The sequence below is a fragment of the Aulonocara sp. 'chitande type north' Nkhata Bay genome, linkage group LG2, assembly GCF_057382095.1.
Source record: "Aulonocara sp. 'chitande type north' Nkhata Bay isolate Kocher_YH1m ecotype deep benthic linkage group LG2, A_spYH_male_GT1.1, whole genome shotgun sequence".
Taxonomy (NCBI): Eukaryota; Metazoa; Chordata; class Actinopteri; order Cichliformes; family Cichlidae; genus Aulonocara; species Aulonocara sp. 'chitande type north' Nkhata Bay.
In genome coordinates this window covers 22,952,718-22,970,044 of record NC_141345.1, presented here as the reverse complement: position 1 = coordinate 22,970,044, position 17,327 = coordinate 22,952,718, and the positions used below count along the sequence as shown (strand labels likewise).

The 17,327-nt window shown below is 42.8% G+C and overlaps 1 protein-coding gene across 5 annotated transcripts in view; it reads right to left on the bottom strand.

The window, feature by feature from the left end:
* The window catches only part of nlgn3a (neuroligin 3a), a 130,701-nt gene that overhangs the window by 41,276 nt on the left and 72,098 nt on the right, over nt 1-17,327 (bottom strand). For all 5 annotated transcript variants that reach the window (XM_086310761.1, XM_086310769.1, XM_086310778.1 and 2 more), the window contains one exon: nt 1,644-1,829. In XM_086310761.1, the coding sequence (XP_086166887.1) occupies nt 1,644-1,829 (186 nt within the window). The remainder of the gene's footprint in view (nt 1-1,643; nt 1,830-17,327) is intronic.

Here is a 17,327-nt window from a genome sequence, read left to right as displayed (position 1 = left end):
TCAGTCATCGGAGGAAATCAAGGCAATTAGTAACACTTTAATGCAAATTGGAGAATGCAAAACATATCACAAATCCTTGGCACTGTAATGGGGTTCCAAGGAAGAGACGATCAAATGACCTCTTTCAAACTCACCCTGGTTGGTCCACTAATCAAAAATCCAAGAAGAGAGATTTCACTCTGTTCTTGAATAGTGTGTGCTTCTGTGTGTGTGTTTGAGCTGGTGTGTGTAGTGATGGGGGTGTATCGCTTAATAGCTTTGTGGCCACAACACTGTCTGGGACCAGGCCTCTATCTACTGCAAGAGTGGTTTCTTTGATGTGGTTTATTTCCATGTAATGTACAGTAACAGCCCAGTGTTACACCTCCAGCCATCTGTGTCCAAAGCAACATGTTTGTGGCTTGTTAACATGTTTGCAATGAGGCTACATGAGCCTGGCTAAATGTAAAAATCTCTCAGTTGGAAAATAACATATAAAAAAATATAACATCGCTTTGCGGACTGCAGCCTGTCGCATTCACACAACTGTGGTCAATTAAGAGTTAATTTATCTGAATTTTAGGAGCTGGACAGCACCTCATACACTCCCCTTCGAGTGCTTTGACTATATGGTAAATGAACTGGTACTTATATATATAGTTTGTCTAATACTCACATTGCAATGGATGGATCTGGGGAAACTCAAAGTTCAGTATCATTCCCAAGGATACTTCAACATGCATACTGGAGTAGCCACAAAACTGTGCAATGACCTTCCAATTAGTAGACGATCTGCTCTACTTGCTGAGCCACAACTACCCATAATGCCTTAAATGACCCTTCCTACACCACCGGCAATTCATTCTCATTTTTGTACCTCACCCTACCTCCCCCAGCCCAGCTTGGGAGCTGCAGCCAGTCCTTATGAAGGCCTTCCCCAAACTGCAACCTCAGATCCATGCATCCATCCATGATGTCAAATCTAATTGAGGATGCGGTCCCTTACAGTAATGACTTTTAAATGTTTGCACAAAAACATGTAATAATTTCACTTTCAGTATTATGCATTTGGGCCTCCAGCAATTACTTACCTGTAATGCTCTATTTGAATTTAGTGATGCATTAGAGGAGGATTAGTATGAGGGATGTTTATTTCATGTCCAAGTCAAGCTTGCATGTTGCATTAAAGACAAGTCCAACATGAGCAGTAAATCATCATGAGGTGACATTAAAGTAGCAGCTAAACATTGTGATTTTGTTTTTTTAAAAAAGAAAACTTGCAAGTGTGCACCATTTAGCACGACGTGGCTACCTTGAAAAGCTCTCCTTAACATACAGTGTCTTGCTTCCAGTGTCACACTACACCCATTTTTTGGTACAGGGAAGAATATTAACAAACCGGCAGAATATGTCAAAGCCCACATGTGGTTTGAAATCCACCGTGAAGTTTCCATTTCTGGACTGAAAATCACATTCATTTGAATGCAAACTTGTTTCATCTTAAAACATTTCTTATGCTGCACAGTGAACTCGATTAGATTACTCGCTGTAACTCACTACCTGCATGCCTAGATAATATCAAGAAGCCTGCACACCAGCAGGCACAAGCTGAACAGCTATATCACACACAGCCCCACCACACCGGCGCCTCTGCCCCACTGTACCTTCAGAGTGATGGGAGAGCGTGAGCAGGCTGACACAAGAAGCTCCGATCCCAGAACCAAACACTGTGATGCGATTGGAATCTCCTCCGAAGAAGCCGATGTTCTCACTGATCCATCTCAAAGCCTGGATTTGGTCCAAGAGCCCATAGTTCCCTTTAGCTGCCTGGTCACCTGTGCTGAGGAAGCCTGCAACACAAAAAGAAGAAATTAAAAAGCCATGCAGTGAAAGCAAGTCAAATGAATCCCAGGCATAAAGTTGTTAGCCACTAAAGGTTTTCCACAATGACGGACACCCCACCCCGGTTTTGTCAGAAGAACCACAACACCAGGTTACTGCGGTTGTGAAATCATGACTTATTGGATGGCTCTTGGTAAAATAGGAGTGTGTGTGACCGCATGCCATCTGCACTTTATTGGAAATCAATGCCATGTCTCCCTGGGTAAACACCCATCATCAACAATATTGAGCAGCCGTGATGAAAACCTTGCAAATCTATGAAAACTCTGCGGACAGAGAAAGAGGAAAAAAAAAAGCTTCAAATGCTGCAAAAATAAGCAGTATGGAACGCACACACTGCACACGTGTTCTGAGTTTTATCCTGTCATTACCATTCTCTCTCCTGCTCCATAGTCCAACGAACTTACAGTCAAAACATTTACATCCAGCACTATTTATGTACATTTTCCTCCATGTCAGTAATCTGCTAGATTTGGACAATGAATTTCTCTTGGCTACATCAGCGCTTGTGTTCACACGCCACCCTTTCCCAGTTGCTCTCCAGGGCCTGAGCTCTGCCGACTGATGGTTAATGGAGAGTCACGGGAGAAGATCAAAGGCAAGCAATCCCCAAAGTCCCCACGGTGGAGTCGGTGTCCGTCAAACCCATGAGCATGCATGTGAGGTGACAGATGGGTGATGTGTGGAAACCAGCACCCCACTCTCTTTAGCAGCAACGCTGCCAAACACTTCACAAGCAATGAATGTGTTGGTGGTGAATGTTTGGAAGCCTCCGGTGGTCCTTCGGCATCTCGGCATTGTTCCTAACATCTATTTCGTGGTCTGTCGTCTATCCGTGTAAGGATAAACTGTCAAAGCGAAAGAAGATTACGGTTTTGATATTAGCAACGCATAAAAAAGAATTACATTTTTTTGACTCAGGTCAGCATAACAATGCTCACTTTAGATGAGCACTGATTAGAAAGTAGCTTTCTCTGTGGTCATTAGCTTGTTCATTGTGAGCAGTCTGTGTACAAAAACCCAGCATGTTCTCCACTGCTTATCATTTCTCTTTGTCTGAATCCGGGCACAATCTCCTATCTCAACCCGAACAGCAAACCCGCCTCGCCCTGAGGGCCTGTTGGCAGACACAAAGAGGGTGGGCAGGGGAAAGGCCAGGCCTGATCATCGATTGGAGAGAGGCAGTGGCACAGGAAGCAAAGCAGGAGACAAATGGATCAACAGATGGTCTCCTTCAGATGCATCCCTGAGGATGACAGAGCAGCAGGCCACATGCAGAGTGAGAGTGAAAGAGACAGACGCAGACGGAGAGAGGAGAAATCGGGGCTCCAATTGAAGAGCTTTTCCTTTTCTTTTTCTCTCGCGGCTCCTCCTCGCTTTCCGTCATCACTAAAGGACAACAGCTTTTACAACCTTCTCGAGGGTGCATGGAGGAGAGCGAGAGGGAGAGAGAGGGAGGAGAGACGTGACTCTCCCAGAATAACCCTCATTTGCAAAATGGTTCACACTTCACCAAGTGTATGTCAGTTGGGTTAAGAAATGTCAGGAGACTGGCATGTGAAAACGGACTCTGTACAACTGTTAGGCTAATTGAAAAGATACTGTAAACACTATCCATGTGGCATTGTAATATGCGGCATTGCTAAATAACAAGATGTAAATCATTAGAGCTGAATCCTCAGCTGGCACAGTTTAAAAAAGAAAAACAAAACACAGTTTCATGCTATGGTCTTTTGTGGCTTCTTGTTTAGCCGTGTTGATTCCTCTGCATAAATAAAACTGGTCATTAAAATGTAGAGGTGGAATCCAATATCTTAGACAGCAAGACATGCTGCAGGCACCATTTAAAAATACATCTAATATAGCTCCTGGTTATGTTTTAATTGGAAAGGTGACAGAAAGTATTTTCTTTGGAAAGCAATTAAGATAGCAAAGTAATTGTTTTTATGCATGCCTATTGCTATTTTTACATTGCAGACTTTTTACTATGGATGTGCCATTTTGTACATATTTGGAGTTGATGACCTATAAAACACCTCAGTCTCCTCTATGATTACAAAAAAATTACTAAAAAGTAAGCTTCCTTCAATGACACATAACACACTGTATAGCTTCACTTTGGTTCTGGTTTGAGCTCTCCAAATTTCCCCTTAAGCACCAGCGACAGGGTTATAGATTCCAGATATAGCAGATGATCCCTGTCTGATCAGCACTGCGTGGGCTTTGGCTGCACATAAACCATGATGTGCATTGCACTCTCGTTTCACAGCTCACACCTACACAGGACCTTGGGATTCTGGACTGAAGCTCAATGCTCCTGAAGTGTTTGATCAAGCTGGCAATGTGCTCGACTGCACTACTCAACCTGACTTCCATTTGATTTTTAACAAAAAAAAAAACATTTAAACATTAGGTGCTTTGCAAAGAGCATTTAATTCTAAACTGTAATACAGTATCAAACAATATCCATCTTTGTTAGTTACCCAAATTCAAATCAATATGCAAATGATCTTTTAAATGATGTCAACGATTAACTTTCAACCAAACTGTATACGCAATTACAGTGTCCCAGTCCAGTTAATTTAGCAAACGTGAAATCATCATTAAATACTAAATAGTTCTAGTTGATCTGTGTAAACAAATAAATTATTAATTATTAAACACATCATTTGTACTCATTACATTTTCCCTGCTACATTTTTATTCTTGCCTGCTGCGAGCTCTGTAACAAACTATAGATTTGCTGTGGGGTATTTTCACTTCACTCAGTAAGTGAGGCAATGCTCAAAACCCAATCCCTATGATAATGTGTGATTTACTTAATGCTTTGTTTTTCTCTTAAAACATTAAAAAAGCCACCTCAAAAACAATACTCATCTCCTACGTCAAGCTCGAGAGCCTCAGCGGGACGTGTTGGCTTGAGCGGAGAAAAGAAATCATCAAAATAAGCGTTATTTAAGTTGCTATTCTTAAATCATATAAAGCAAATCCATAATGTTTTCAATAACATCTGGTGAGAAAAGAAGTTATAAAAGAACCACATCTAATAATAATAATAATAGTAACTTCAAATGGTCTTTGTGGGTGAAACAAAGATTTCTAAATATGGAATCCAACAAGTCTGCGCAGTTCAGCTGGATTATGCATTATATTTGCACGAGAGTATCTTATTCACCACAAACTGTGCAAGTTAATAACAGTGATTGTGTAGCCTTTCTCTGTGTGTTAGAACTGTAATTTATACTGACTGATTACATGATGAGTTTTTGTATCATGTCCCAAACCTATTCTTCCCTGACAGTGATGTGGTTCACTTTTTCTGTACGCGGGCAACTGGCATTTTCTCCTCGTGGCAGCAAAGAGACAGAGACTCAGTCGTGATCTCAGCTGCAACGGCAACGGAGAACGTGGTCCGGTCACAGCTGGGTCAGGTCACACCTGTCTCCTCGCATTGTCCCTGCTGGACGAAACACTGTGTGCGTCTTGTACGGCTACCCCTGCAAGTACCATTGCTTCCCTAGTTACCTTAACGTGACCAGAGAGTCGGATAGCGGCTACGGCACGTCATCGTCCCCTCATGATGACGCGCTCGCTCCACTTTCACACATTTTTGCACACCAGCCACAATGTGCATTAGTTGAGCATTAGAAAAAAAGTGCAAAGCGTGACGTCACATATTGTGTGTGTGTTTTTTTTCATTTGGCTTGATCATGTTTCATCAATATGTGCGTGCCACCGTCTCAGTCTCAGAGTATGTGTTTCCTCCAGAGCCTGGAGCCTGATTTCCTTTTGCCATGCTTCTCAGCATTGATATTGCTTTATTGATTATGATTTAAATGTCTGTTTCCAGTATGGTGGGCTATAACTCACAAGTGTAGCAGCAAGGGGTGATGATAATGATCGCTCTGACCCCAGACATCTCTTTTAGCCCGCTCTCCCAGATAATAGAATGTGCGTAAACTAATGGACGAGGTTGAGAAGAGGTGAGGGGGAGGGCAAAAGCTTGTTGAGCTGAAGATTGAGCTTACATGGGGACAGATGGAGGGAACAGATAGGGAAGGGTAGAGTAAAATGGGAATAACACAGTGACGTAACAGAGGGAAACGGTTTTTTGGCTTTAAAAAAATAAATAATTCATGCTTGGTGTTACTTTGCCTTTTCCGTCTTTCTTTTCTATGTCTCATCCTCTCTCTCTTTGAGGGAGCCGGTTAACAAGGCCTTCTGTGTCCAAACTCTCCTTTGGAACCACTCCTCCCTCTCCGGCCTCCCTCTTGCCCTCTCCCTCTATCTCTACCCCCTCCACCCCATCTCTTTTCTGGGGAAATAAAGGCGCACACAGTCACAGCCTTGACAGCCCCCACTAAGAATCCCCCTCCCCCCCAATACAAAAGAGCTTCAACTTCCCCCCAGCCAGGCCTGGGTTGAATGAGAGCCTCTGGGGTGTGGATGAGAAGCAGAGGATGGAAGGGGCCACCCTCCTCACAGCCACATAAAGGGCCTATGTGTCAGGCTCACGATGAGCAAGGGGCATACCCAGCGGTCCATCCTCCGCACAGGGAGCTGTACCCATGACATTTTTACCAGTTTTTTGGGAGTGTGGATTCAAAACACTGACGAGTTTCAAAAAGAGGGAGGAAAAAAAAGAAATGGTGTGTGAGGCGACTGGGGCATGGGCCTGAATGAAGGTGACTCGGATCAGTGTGCCGCTCCTGTTTACAGCTCGGTGCCCAATAGCGTGGCTGGAGCACAGTCTGATCTGAGAAAAGGAGAGCGAGAGAGCTATAGAAACAGGGCGAGCGAAAGAGTGAAATGCGGAAAAGCACAAGAAAGCCTCTTTATGGCTGAACACAGAAGACTCTGTGATCCACGCCACATCACAGCTTCTGCGGTGGACAGAAATAAAAACTTGTGGGAAAATCACATATTTTCTGATTGTCACTCCAATAAATTACTTATTCCATATTAATGAATATAACATGAGCACAGAATTAAACCAGAAAATGGTTAAAAGAATTTATGCATAAGCCCCCATCCCCTGCATGCCACCCCGATTCTGTCCTGGCCTCATCGCAAATTAATAATTAATTTTAAAAATCACAACGCTTCACATGGCAACAAAGCCGTCTGATGTTCGAGGCCCTAGCCCTTGACACTTTGCAAGCTCAAACCAAATCATAACACAGTCAGTATACTGCAGGTCTTTTCCCAAAACGTCAACACGCAGATGATTATAAGAAACCTAATTGCTTTGGCTTAGCATTAGTCTCAGCTGCACAAAGATTCCCGGACGCAGTAGATGCCGGGTAGATTATTATGCATACTGTGCTACTACATACAGACTGAGCCACTCACATGGAAAATGTGGTCTGTGTGCAACAAAGCAATAAGAAAAAAACAAAACAAAACAAAAACCTACAACAAAATGTCAAGAGGGAAAATCCATGCCGCACAGACACCAGAGCTCATCTGACACATATCTGAGCCCCTAAAACCCAGATCTCTTACAGACAGACGAGGGCCTGTTATGGCAGGCGGGGGATGAAAAACAGATACTGTAAGTCAAAGTCGGTGGTGCACGTGGCAGCTGCTGGTCGTCCTGCATGTGATTTCGGGGGCTGCTTAATCTGATTGTGCGATGTGTCCCAGTGGTCAGACGACACTGTTCAAGGGCTCTAGTGAACAGCAGCTCTGGCAGCAACTACAAATGAGCAGTTTGCATATGTATGACCCCTGGCATCCGAGCACCACTCCATCAATCATACATCGACTATTGGGGCTGTCAGTTTCGTTGCTTCTCTCCCGATCTCCCCTTCGCCATCCTTCCCTTTCGCTGGCTCAGTTTCCTGTCCACCCCTCCTCTCAGTGTCTTTCTCCATTCTGCCTCCCCCAACCCATCACCTTTTCTCTTTGCCGTGTCTCTTATTGTCGTTCTTTTCACATAATAGCACGGACAGAGGCTTCTCAAAGACAGCAAAAGGCTTTTACACAAAGGGGAGCTTTGCATCTCACAGCTGGTGCGGAGGCGTGCTTGTATGCTTCCACAAGGGGAGAGGGAGAGAGTAGTGTTTGAGAGCCACAACTGTGAGGTTAAGCAGCACTCTGGTTCTACTTGGAGGAGCACGCGTCGTCTGGATATATTTCACATTTGCACAATCATTTTCTTTTACTAATGTCTAATGTTTTTTTTTAAATGCACTCTTAGTATAATCATAATCCTTTGTTCAAAACAAGACATCGTCAGGGTGCTCTGCCTCACTTTTTTGGCCTGTGGCTGAACAAGTTCAAAGGCATGGTGTGAAAAATGACATCAAGCCTGGGTGATGTAATTTGAGGGCGTGGTGAGAAAGTTTAGCGCAAGCCAGCTCGGGGAGGACGGCGCAGTGTGCAGTGATGCAGTGATACCACAGAAGAGATCAGAGCCCAGCTTATCAAAGCACATCAGTGGAGCAGGGTAGGAGAAAAAGGTCATCATTTAGAGCATCTTCAAAGCCTAACTCCACTTCTCCTCAGGTTGGAGTAGCTCTGATAGCTGGCCATAACGAGCTTAGTTTTGGTTGACCCTACCCCTGAAAAAGTTGAGAAACAAGCCCCAGCGGCCAATTTTACAGCTTCCATTTGCGACACTGTAAATCCTGCCTTCAAGTATTTGCAGCAAATTTGAACGAACATCTGTTTTCCAGAGGTTTAGTACTGTGGTGTGTGTGCTGAATGAGTGATTTTTTTGTGTTTGTCTTCAGATGGGTACAATATGGTTGGCAACACAATGCAGCGCTCTTGCCAGTGGGGCTGTGTTCTAATTTGAAACTGCCTCAAAGCTCACAAGAAGCAATAATTTTACAGAAATGTGCTGTTTGTGCTCATTGTGTGCAGTAAGAAAATTTGCATGTTACACCTGTTTGACTGTACAAATCAGAATTGTAAAGCAGAAGAATGCTGATAATATATGTTTTCTTGTTCTCAAAAAATGTCCTGAAAAGAGAAAAAGTATATATAACAATGTATTATCCTTCTCAAGCACTACCTGTGGAGCCAAAGCCTAATAAAGCTCGTCCCTACTTACTAGAACCTCTATTGTTGGTCAGAACCACATGATTGGATGATATGTTCCTCCATTACAATAAACTTGTAGTTTATTCAGAGACTGATGGAATTCATTGTGCTACCATGAATACTCTATAGCCTAACAAAACCAAGAATGAAAATTGTCCTCAACAAATACACTCTAGTATTTGCTTAAATCTTCCGAGTCTAGCTATTTTATGAACAAAATTTGGATTTAAAAAAAAAAGAAAAGAAAAAGCAGACTGGAGACCAAAATTCTTACGTCGCTCTAGAATATATTTGTTTTTTTTGTGTTTGTTATGAATTGAATACAATTTTTTCCCTTACAGATGAAAATGGTTCATAATTTCCCTAAATTAATATAATATAATCTACATAAATCATATAACATGCAATCTACATAAATCTACATATGTTCTCCATAAATTTAATTACAGACTATCTTTGAATATTTGCCCTGCCTTCCTTGTGCTTTAGCGACAGCATGCACTCGAGCTGGCAGAGCCTCAACAAATTCGTGTAAAACCTGACAACCCACATTGCCCCAGCATGATTTGAAAATCTTCCAAAGTGCTTTTTTTTTATGATGTCACTACATGTCTGACTTTTTGATTCCAGCAAAAAGCCATTTTACAGTTACCACTGTGCTGGTAGGTCTTAGCCCATCCAAGTGTTTGGCTTAGTTTGCCTTTCCAAGGCTGGTTGACAGACTGGTACTCATCCTCAGAGAAAACTACATAGACTTCTTTACACAACTAATTGGAGATTGATGTGCTTTTATTTCCTTTAACTCTGCTTACGTTGATGTTCTAGCTTCATGTATGGTCACTTTTAGTCTCTCTTTTGTACCTTGGATACACCTGATCCAGCTTCTGTGCTGTTTCTTTCGCCCTTCATAACCTTTGGACAAGGTATGACTCTGACTTCTGACACTTCCACTTGGTTCTGATGCCATGTTCCATGCTACAATGGCTACAAAATCATTTACTGAGACAAGCCTCTAATGAGCAGATTAAATCACACTGAAATGTGTTTGTGTGTTTTTCTCTTTCACCAAGGACGTAACATGGTCAGTGTCACAAAAGTGATTAAGTATAATTGGTGATCTAGAAATGTGCAGAATCAGAGATCATGTGTGCCATATAACTTTTTACTGTGGTTAAATGATTCTAAATATGTTCTATTATTAAAATAAATGGTAACAGATTTTCCATGTTCAAGTAAATTCAACTTTATTTATATAGAGCCAAAAAACAACAACAGTTGTCTTAAGGCGCTTCTCTTCTATATATTGTATCAATAAATTCTGGTATAAAACTACCTTTAGTAGTAAAAATCAGGCTTGGGAAAAGAATCACAGATGGTCAAAAAGTATTGAGGGATGTAGTAAGGTATTATTGGCAATAGCAGAAATATAGAATATCACTGGCTTTATCCTTTAAGCTTGTCAAAGACAGCAGTGATAAAGTGAAATGGAATCATGGCATATAGTATAAAGCCAATCTGAGATGACAAATCATTTCCTACTGTATTACATATGACAGCTTTTTTTTTTAAATAATGCTTTCACAGTCACCACAGGAGAATGACCCAAGTGCAGGACGCACATAGGCAGAATAAGGTCCAAAAATCCATTCATCCATCTTACAATTCAGGGTCATTGGGGGGGGGGGGGGGGGGGGGGGGGGGGGGGGGGGGTGAAGCCTACCCCATCTGTCATAGTGTGAGAGACGGAGTACACCCTGGACAGGTCGCCAATCTATTGCAGGGCTAACACAGAGAGACAGACAATCATTCACGCTCACAGCCATGGCCAATTTGGAATCACCAATTAATCTAACCCCATGCATGTTTCTTCTGTGGAAGGATGCCGGAGTACCGAGAAAGAAGTCGGGGAGAACATGCACACTCCACACAGAAAAGCCCCAGACTGGTATTGAATGCAGGATCTTCTTGCTGTGAGGTGATGCTTCTAACCACCACACGATCAGGAAGGCAAGCAGCATGACAAACAATCCAGTAGGAGCAGGCAAAAGGGCGACATCCAAAAACAGACACACAGCTCATATGTGGGAAATCCAAGAAAACTACAAAGCACATAAATAGGTGGCTTAATAACTGAGTTGATTAAAGACAATCAGTCACTAGTTACTAGTTTAACTACTCATTAACGCAAATATCTAATCAATATATTTATGCATTTAGAGATGGTCTGCTGAAACTGAGCATCAAAATTGGGAAGAAAGATGATTTAAGTGACTTTGAATTTGATTGGTGAAAGACAGGCTGTTGTGAATATTTCAGAAGCTGCTGATGTAAGCAACCATCTCTACAATTGTCTAGAAAGAAAAAAGACGCCTGAGTGATAGTTCTTTGGGGACAAATGCTTTGTTGATGCTGGAGATCAGATGAGAATGTACAGAAAACTTTGAGCTGATAGGAAGGCAACAGTAACTGAAAAAATGTATGCAGAAAATGCCTCTGATTGTTTGCCAACAGCCGAAGAACAAGCCAGATACCTGCCAGCTAAGAACTGGGAACTGTGGCTACAATTAACACAGGCTCACCAAAACTGGACAACAGAAGACTGGAAAAACATTGCCTGGACGGCTGAATTTTAATGTCAGGTGCCACATTATGATTGTAGGATCAGGTTTTGGGATGACATGGAGCATGAAAACATGGATCCATCCTGCATTTTATGGTTCTGGCAGTGGTGGATATTTTCTTGGCCTCTTACTAAGTGACCATCATTTACATACCACAACCTACCTGTGCATTGCCGCGTTGCAATCCCTATCCCTTTACGACAACAGTGCACCCATCTTCTGGTGGGTGCTTCTAGCAGGGTAATGTGCCATGTCACAAAGCTCAAATCATCTCAAACTGGAGAAAACGGTCTTATCACACACACAAAAAAACAAAAAAAACAAAAAAACCAAACTAATATATATACATATATACATCCAAACCAACCAACTCAAACCCACTGAAAACTACAAGGACATTTTTTTGTTTGAGACAACTGGGAAGGTTATGTGTGCATATCTGGGTTGTCTCTGGGCTCCAGCCATGTGTGTATTACAGAGTAAATGGGAGCGCCATGGCAGTGAGTGCAGGTGAGTGCAGAGAAGGGCTTCCAACAGTGTGTGTGTGTGTGTCAGTATTTGTTTGCTTGTGGATGTGCATGTGTGGAGCTGTGGTGGGGTGTTGTGTGAGTACGGTGGTGGGGTTATGCAGCGCAGTGAGGGAGGTATGGATATTAATCACGGTGAGAAGCATGGTTCTGTGGTGCTGCACCGAGATGGATGGGGTGTGAGTGCAGTGATGTCACCCTGACAAATGGACTGGCCATGTTGGCGGAGACTTGCACATCGCCTCTCATTTCAATTAGTTCCTCACACAACAACCTTCCTAACCCACAATCTGCAGGTTACACATGCACAAACACATACACTTTAGCCAAAAACACACCCCCTCGAGCGCCTCAACCCACAGCCCTCTAACAAGATGCACTGATCTGTAAGAATACAGTGGAGCTCCTTTAATTAATCTAACTCAATTATGACAGCGCTTTTGCTTTCAATCCCAACAGCCAGTCACTCATTACCATTCATATTATCAGCCAAAAGCACTGACTAGGTCTATGGCCAGCACACTAGCCAGTGGAAACTGGCAGAGAGTCTGGGTGTGTTTATGAACTAAAGACTGGGCACTGCCCGTGTGTTTTCCCACAATATCAATTTGATGAAGTGCCGAAATGATGGCAATGTGAGCAGCGGCTCTGGCCAATGGTAATAGCATGCACTTACTCTCTGATGTAGAAAAAGGTACAAGATCTGTACCAGCCAGTGCAGTGAGCAGCACTGCTGACAAACTGAGTTCAGGTATAAAGGTCTAACCTTCCCACTAGCTGCTTATTGGCTTGTTCTTAAAAGCTTGACACCACTAAGTAATGGACTAAGGCTGATTTTAAAGTGTCTGTCACTTTAAAGGGAAGTTTTGGGCCCTGTTTTCAAAGGTCTGATGCTGCTAGCCCCAGAAGCAGCAAGCCTTGTAATTAGCTCCTGCCCATCTTGCGTGAACTTTGACACTGGAGGAATTCACAATGCCGCGGACATTCCTGGAAGTGCCAAGTACCTCTCAATCATCATTCTCCTTCTTACTTTCTTCTTCTTCATCTGATCTCCATCTCTTTCTACTGTGAGCCTCCTTTTCATGCCGGGAGAATGGTGAGAAAGGATCACTTTGGTATAAGCTGGGGCATGATGGGCCATGTGAAGGTGAAGTAGGCTACGCAGTGCACAGTGGAGCGTTAAGTTGGGGATTTGATCACAGACTCCTGGGGCTTCAGCTCAAGTTCCAGCTTAACATCAATATCTCTTTATCTGCTCACGAAGCAGCAGGAGGTTAATACCAACCCTATATCTAAGAGTGAGGGCGGTGGCTTCATTGTGCCACATTTTTAATTAGGCACTGTCAACATGAGCATTTAGTGTATTAAAGCCAATCCCCCCCTCAAGGTTCCCCAAAAATGGATGCTGTAGAGCGATAGCAAAGCACCTTTAATAAACAAATATGGGTCAGTGCTGCAGCTTTTTTCTGAACTGTAACCAAGGGCACCGTTTTTTTTATTAGACCAGCAGAAGAAGAATATCCAGCACTAGACTGTCACCTACTGAATGTGTGATAATGTGGTTTTGATAACAAAATGTTCACCAGCACTGAGCAAATGAGATATATCCATATTAGCAGTTCTGTATCATAGAATCTGAAACCACTGGTTTTGTGCATATGCAGAATTTATAACTTTCCACCTTGTGAGGGTGCTAGTCTTGCTTGGCTTCATGTACTGCTTTGTTGATGAAATATGCCTGTTCTTTCACCCCGAGAACAGCGAGAAATGAAAAATAGATGAAAAGCTTTTGAAATACTGTGTGTGATTACCATAATTCTACTACAGGAGGGAGTGTGGTCGTTACGTGCCTGTTGTATGTACCACAGAGGGCACGCACTGTACAAAACACACTTGTATCCATGTCCCACAAAGGACGACAATATTTACTCTATTTTCTTCGTTTCAATTGATATGGAAGTCCTGTCTCCACTAAGGGTCTCTGTGTTCGAACAGCTGAAGTGATTCCTTTTTTATTTCACTTCGCAGTTCTTGCTTTTAATCTAGCAGCACTAAAGAACTAGGTTCCATCAACAACAAAAAGGTTAGATCTCGCTTTCGCTTTCATCTCGGCCTCCTGCGATCCCCAGGGACGTCTCTCTGTGCTCGTCTGCGCTGCTTGGCGATGGGAGATTGTGCCAGTGCTCTGTTTGTTTGGCTTTCTTCCCCCTCCTCATCGTGCTGAAATCTGCCTGACAGTTTGGCAGCATGGCTCAGGCCCCACAGGAGCTACCGTCAGATAAAATGTCACTGTGGCTTTGTTCCATACACCCTATAGGCTGGCCAGATGCACTGTACACCTGAGAGCCCGAAGGCCAAAGCGCAGAGCAAAAGCGGTGTGGAAGAGGGGGAAGGATGGAGACTAGAGCAGCTTCCAGTCTTGTTAATTTCGCTGTCTGTGCCTTCGCTGCGTTTTGTTAACCGTCTGCTTTTTATCTTAATTGGCAGAATCGGCTTTGATGGAGAATTAGATTAGGGTTTTTAACCTTACAGTTATGTGATTAAACTACAAATATATCACAGATCGTTCATCGACGGCGCTAAATCAGCATCTTGTGTTCCAAGGAGATGTGATTGGATAAGAGCCCACTATCCTCACCATCGTTTAACATAACAGCTCCTGAGCCTCAAACTCTTGACATCTACAGTTGAGCCTGATCCATTTTTTTTTCTCTGAAGGGCAGCAGCACCAGACCCAGCTCCTGTCTCTGAGCCTCAGATGACTATTCTCACTGTATCCCTAATGAGGCTTGAGTGAAAGAGCCGACTGGTCCTCTCACAGCCGAGTGCTAGGGCGGTTGCCACTGTCAGGTCCTGTTAGCTCAGCCTCCTCTGGTTCACGTTTCAAAGAGCAAAAACACACTCATCCAGAAGGAGCTCCTTTACCCACCCTGCCAATAAATTAATAAAAGGAGGAGCAGCTCCTGCAGGTAATTTGATTAAATACGACATCCCTGCTCTAAAGAGGATGCTGACGAAGCAAAAATCAGATGGGACGTTGTCGGAAGAAATTGTCACTGTGCTCGAACACGACCTCCTCCGTGGCGGCTCTGCTCTTCTCATCCCCTCTATCAGCTAAACTTACTCCGTATTCCAAGACGTCTGCAAGTGATATTAGATGAAAAATGCTATATACTCCAGATGACCAAGCTCATCAGTCACCTAATTTGATGAAATCCCTGCCAGATCGCTTCTCTTAATTGAGTTTCTTTTGTTATTTGATAGCAGACGTTTATGAGTTCATATGTTTGAGTGGTGGCTGCATGCTGCCTAAGCCTATGGGCTTATCTAGGGCACATGCTCATACTTCTCAAAACAGACATATGTAAACAACAGCTCAGACATTTGCTGTGCACCAGGGGCATAAATGAGTCTAACCACTTTCTGACAACGTGCTGATGAAATTGTATTAACATAAAAAAACACTTTATATAACTAAATGCCACAATCTTGTATTTTACCACGTATTTGTAATATTATTATTAAGTAAATGGAATAAATGCCACTGTGCATTTAATTCAATATACACTGCATATATCCCTTCTCCCTGGTGAACACTTTAGTTATGCCTTTCTGTGTTTATGTCATCCCCACTGTCTCCTCACGCTTGAGAGCGCTTAGTGGAGCTGGCGAGGATGTATCGAGCTACAACGTATGAATGGAATGACAAGCCATCTCAGGAGGGAAACCACTCATTATACAGATTGCATTGTGGTGTTTCTGGGTCATCAAGACCAATGACACCTCTCCTCAGTCTGGCCTTAGCCTGAGTGGGCATTGCTGCATGTCGTGGAGCTCCCACTCTCTATCTTTGAGTTAATACACTTTGTTGTTTTGTAAAAAGCAGTTAAAAACGTATCTGTTTAAACTTGCTTTTGGTTGCTTTTGTTTTGTTTTAGTTTTTAATGTCTGTTTTCTGCCTTTGTAAAGCACTTTGTGATTTTATCTTGAAAGGTGCTATATAAATAAAATTTTACTTTAATTTACTTGTTAACTTTGCGTTCTCGAGGGGCAGTTTGCCAAGAGGTTACAAGGGTGGATTATAGGCTCAAAAACAATGCCATTAATGCAAGGGAAAACAGACACCTGGAAGAAAGGATTCTGAATCTTATTAGCAAGACATCTTGTTTCAGTCAATGCCCCTGTAGCCCTCTGGCTCTTTGACAGCTAGCAGCTGCACAGAAATGAAGCCAATTCTGTTGATCTAATCATCCTGTTTCTACAAGCCCACATTTACTTTGGTCGACAAACTGGCTATTCCATTGATAATGCACTGTAATATTTGGTAATGCTCTGTGTTGTACTATGAAGACATATGCTGATGGCAACACTCTCCTCTTGTCTCTGACAGGAGAGCTACTCCCACGTTGGGAAACAGGTGATTAACGGCTTCTCCTATCTCTTTCCTTGGAAAACTGGAACACGCTTTGTGTTGTTGCTCACTGCTGGTAACATCCCTACCTGTGGATGGAAATTCTGCAGCCTTGCTACCTGTAGCAGCATGTGCTGTAGCGGTAAGTCTGTAGCATACTGAGCCTTATCTCCCCCAGCCTGAGCCACTGTCCTTGGGACTGGCACGGGGAACATCCTTGAGTGGCAGGCTCCTGTTCTAATTAAACCAGCAGAAGCATTAGTCCCGCTTGTGAGCAGTTTTCATAATTACCCATGCAATTCAATCATTATTTAACTTAACAAGGTAGTTCAGTGGCCAAACATACTGTGGATTGCTGGTTTAATTGGGGAAAATGCCATTAAGATATCGGATACCTGAGGTTTTGGCACTAGTCACCTGTAAAACTCCTGCATGATGAGGGATCAAGAATAATGACAGAATATCCGGTCTTATTAAATCTGAAAATGTCTGCTGGTGATGTAGGCAAATACAGAAAAGCACTCTTATTGCAATGTCTATTAACTTCAAATGAAATGTAAGTATGACCTTTCTAAGTGCCTTAATTCAAGTAAATTGGCTCCAGAGGAGGCTAATTTAGCCTTCTAAAACATGGGGGGAAATGGGCATTAGAGCACTAGTGCCACCAGCAAATGGCATTGGACCTTGACTTGTTTGCACAGAAAAATGTGTTAGCTTTATATCTTAAAAACACAGGGCCTTCCTTTTTCCTTTAAAGCCTTAAGGGCTCCCCCACCCTTCCCTCAAAACTATTTATTCTCAACCAATTGCTAGTATTACCATTATAATTTAGGAAAC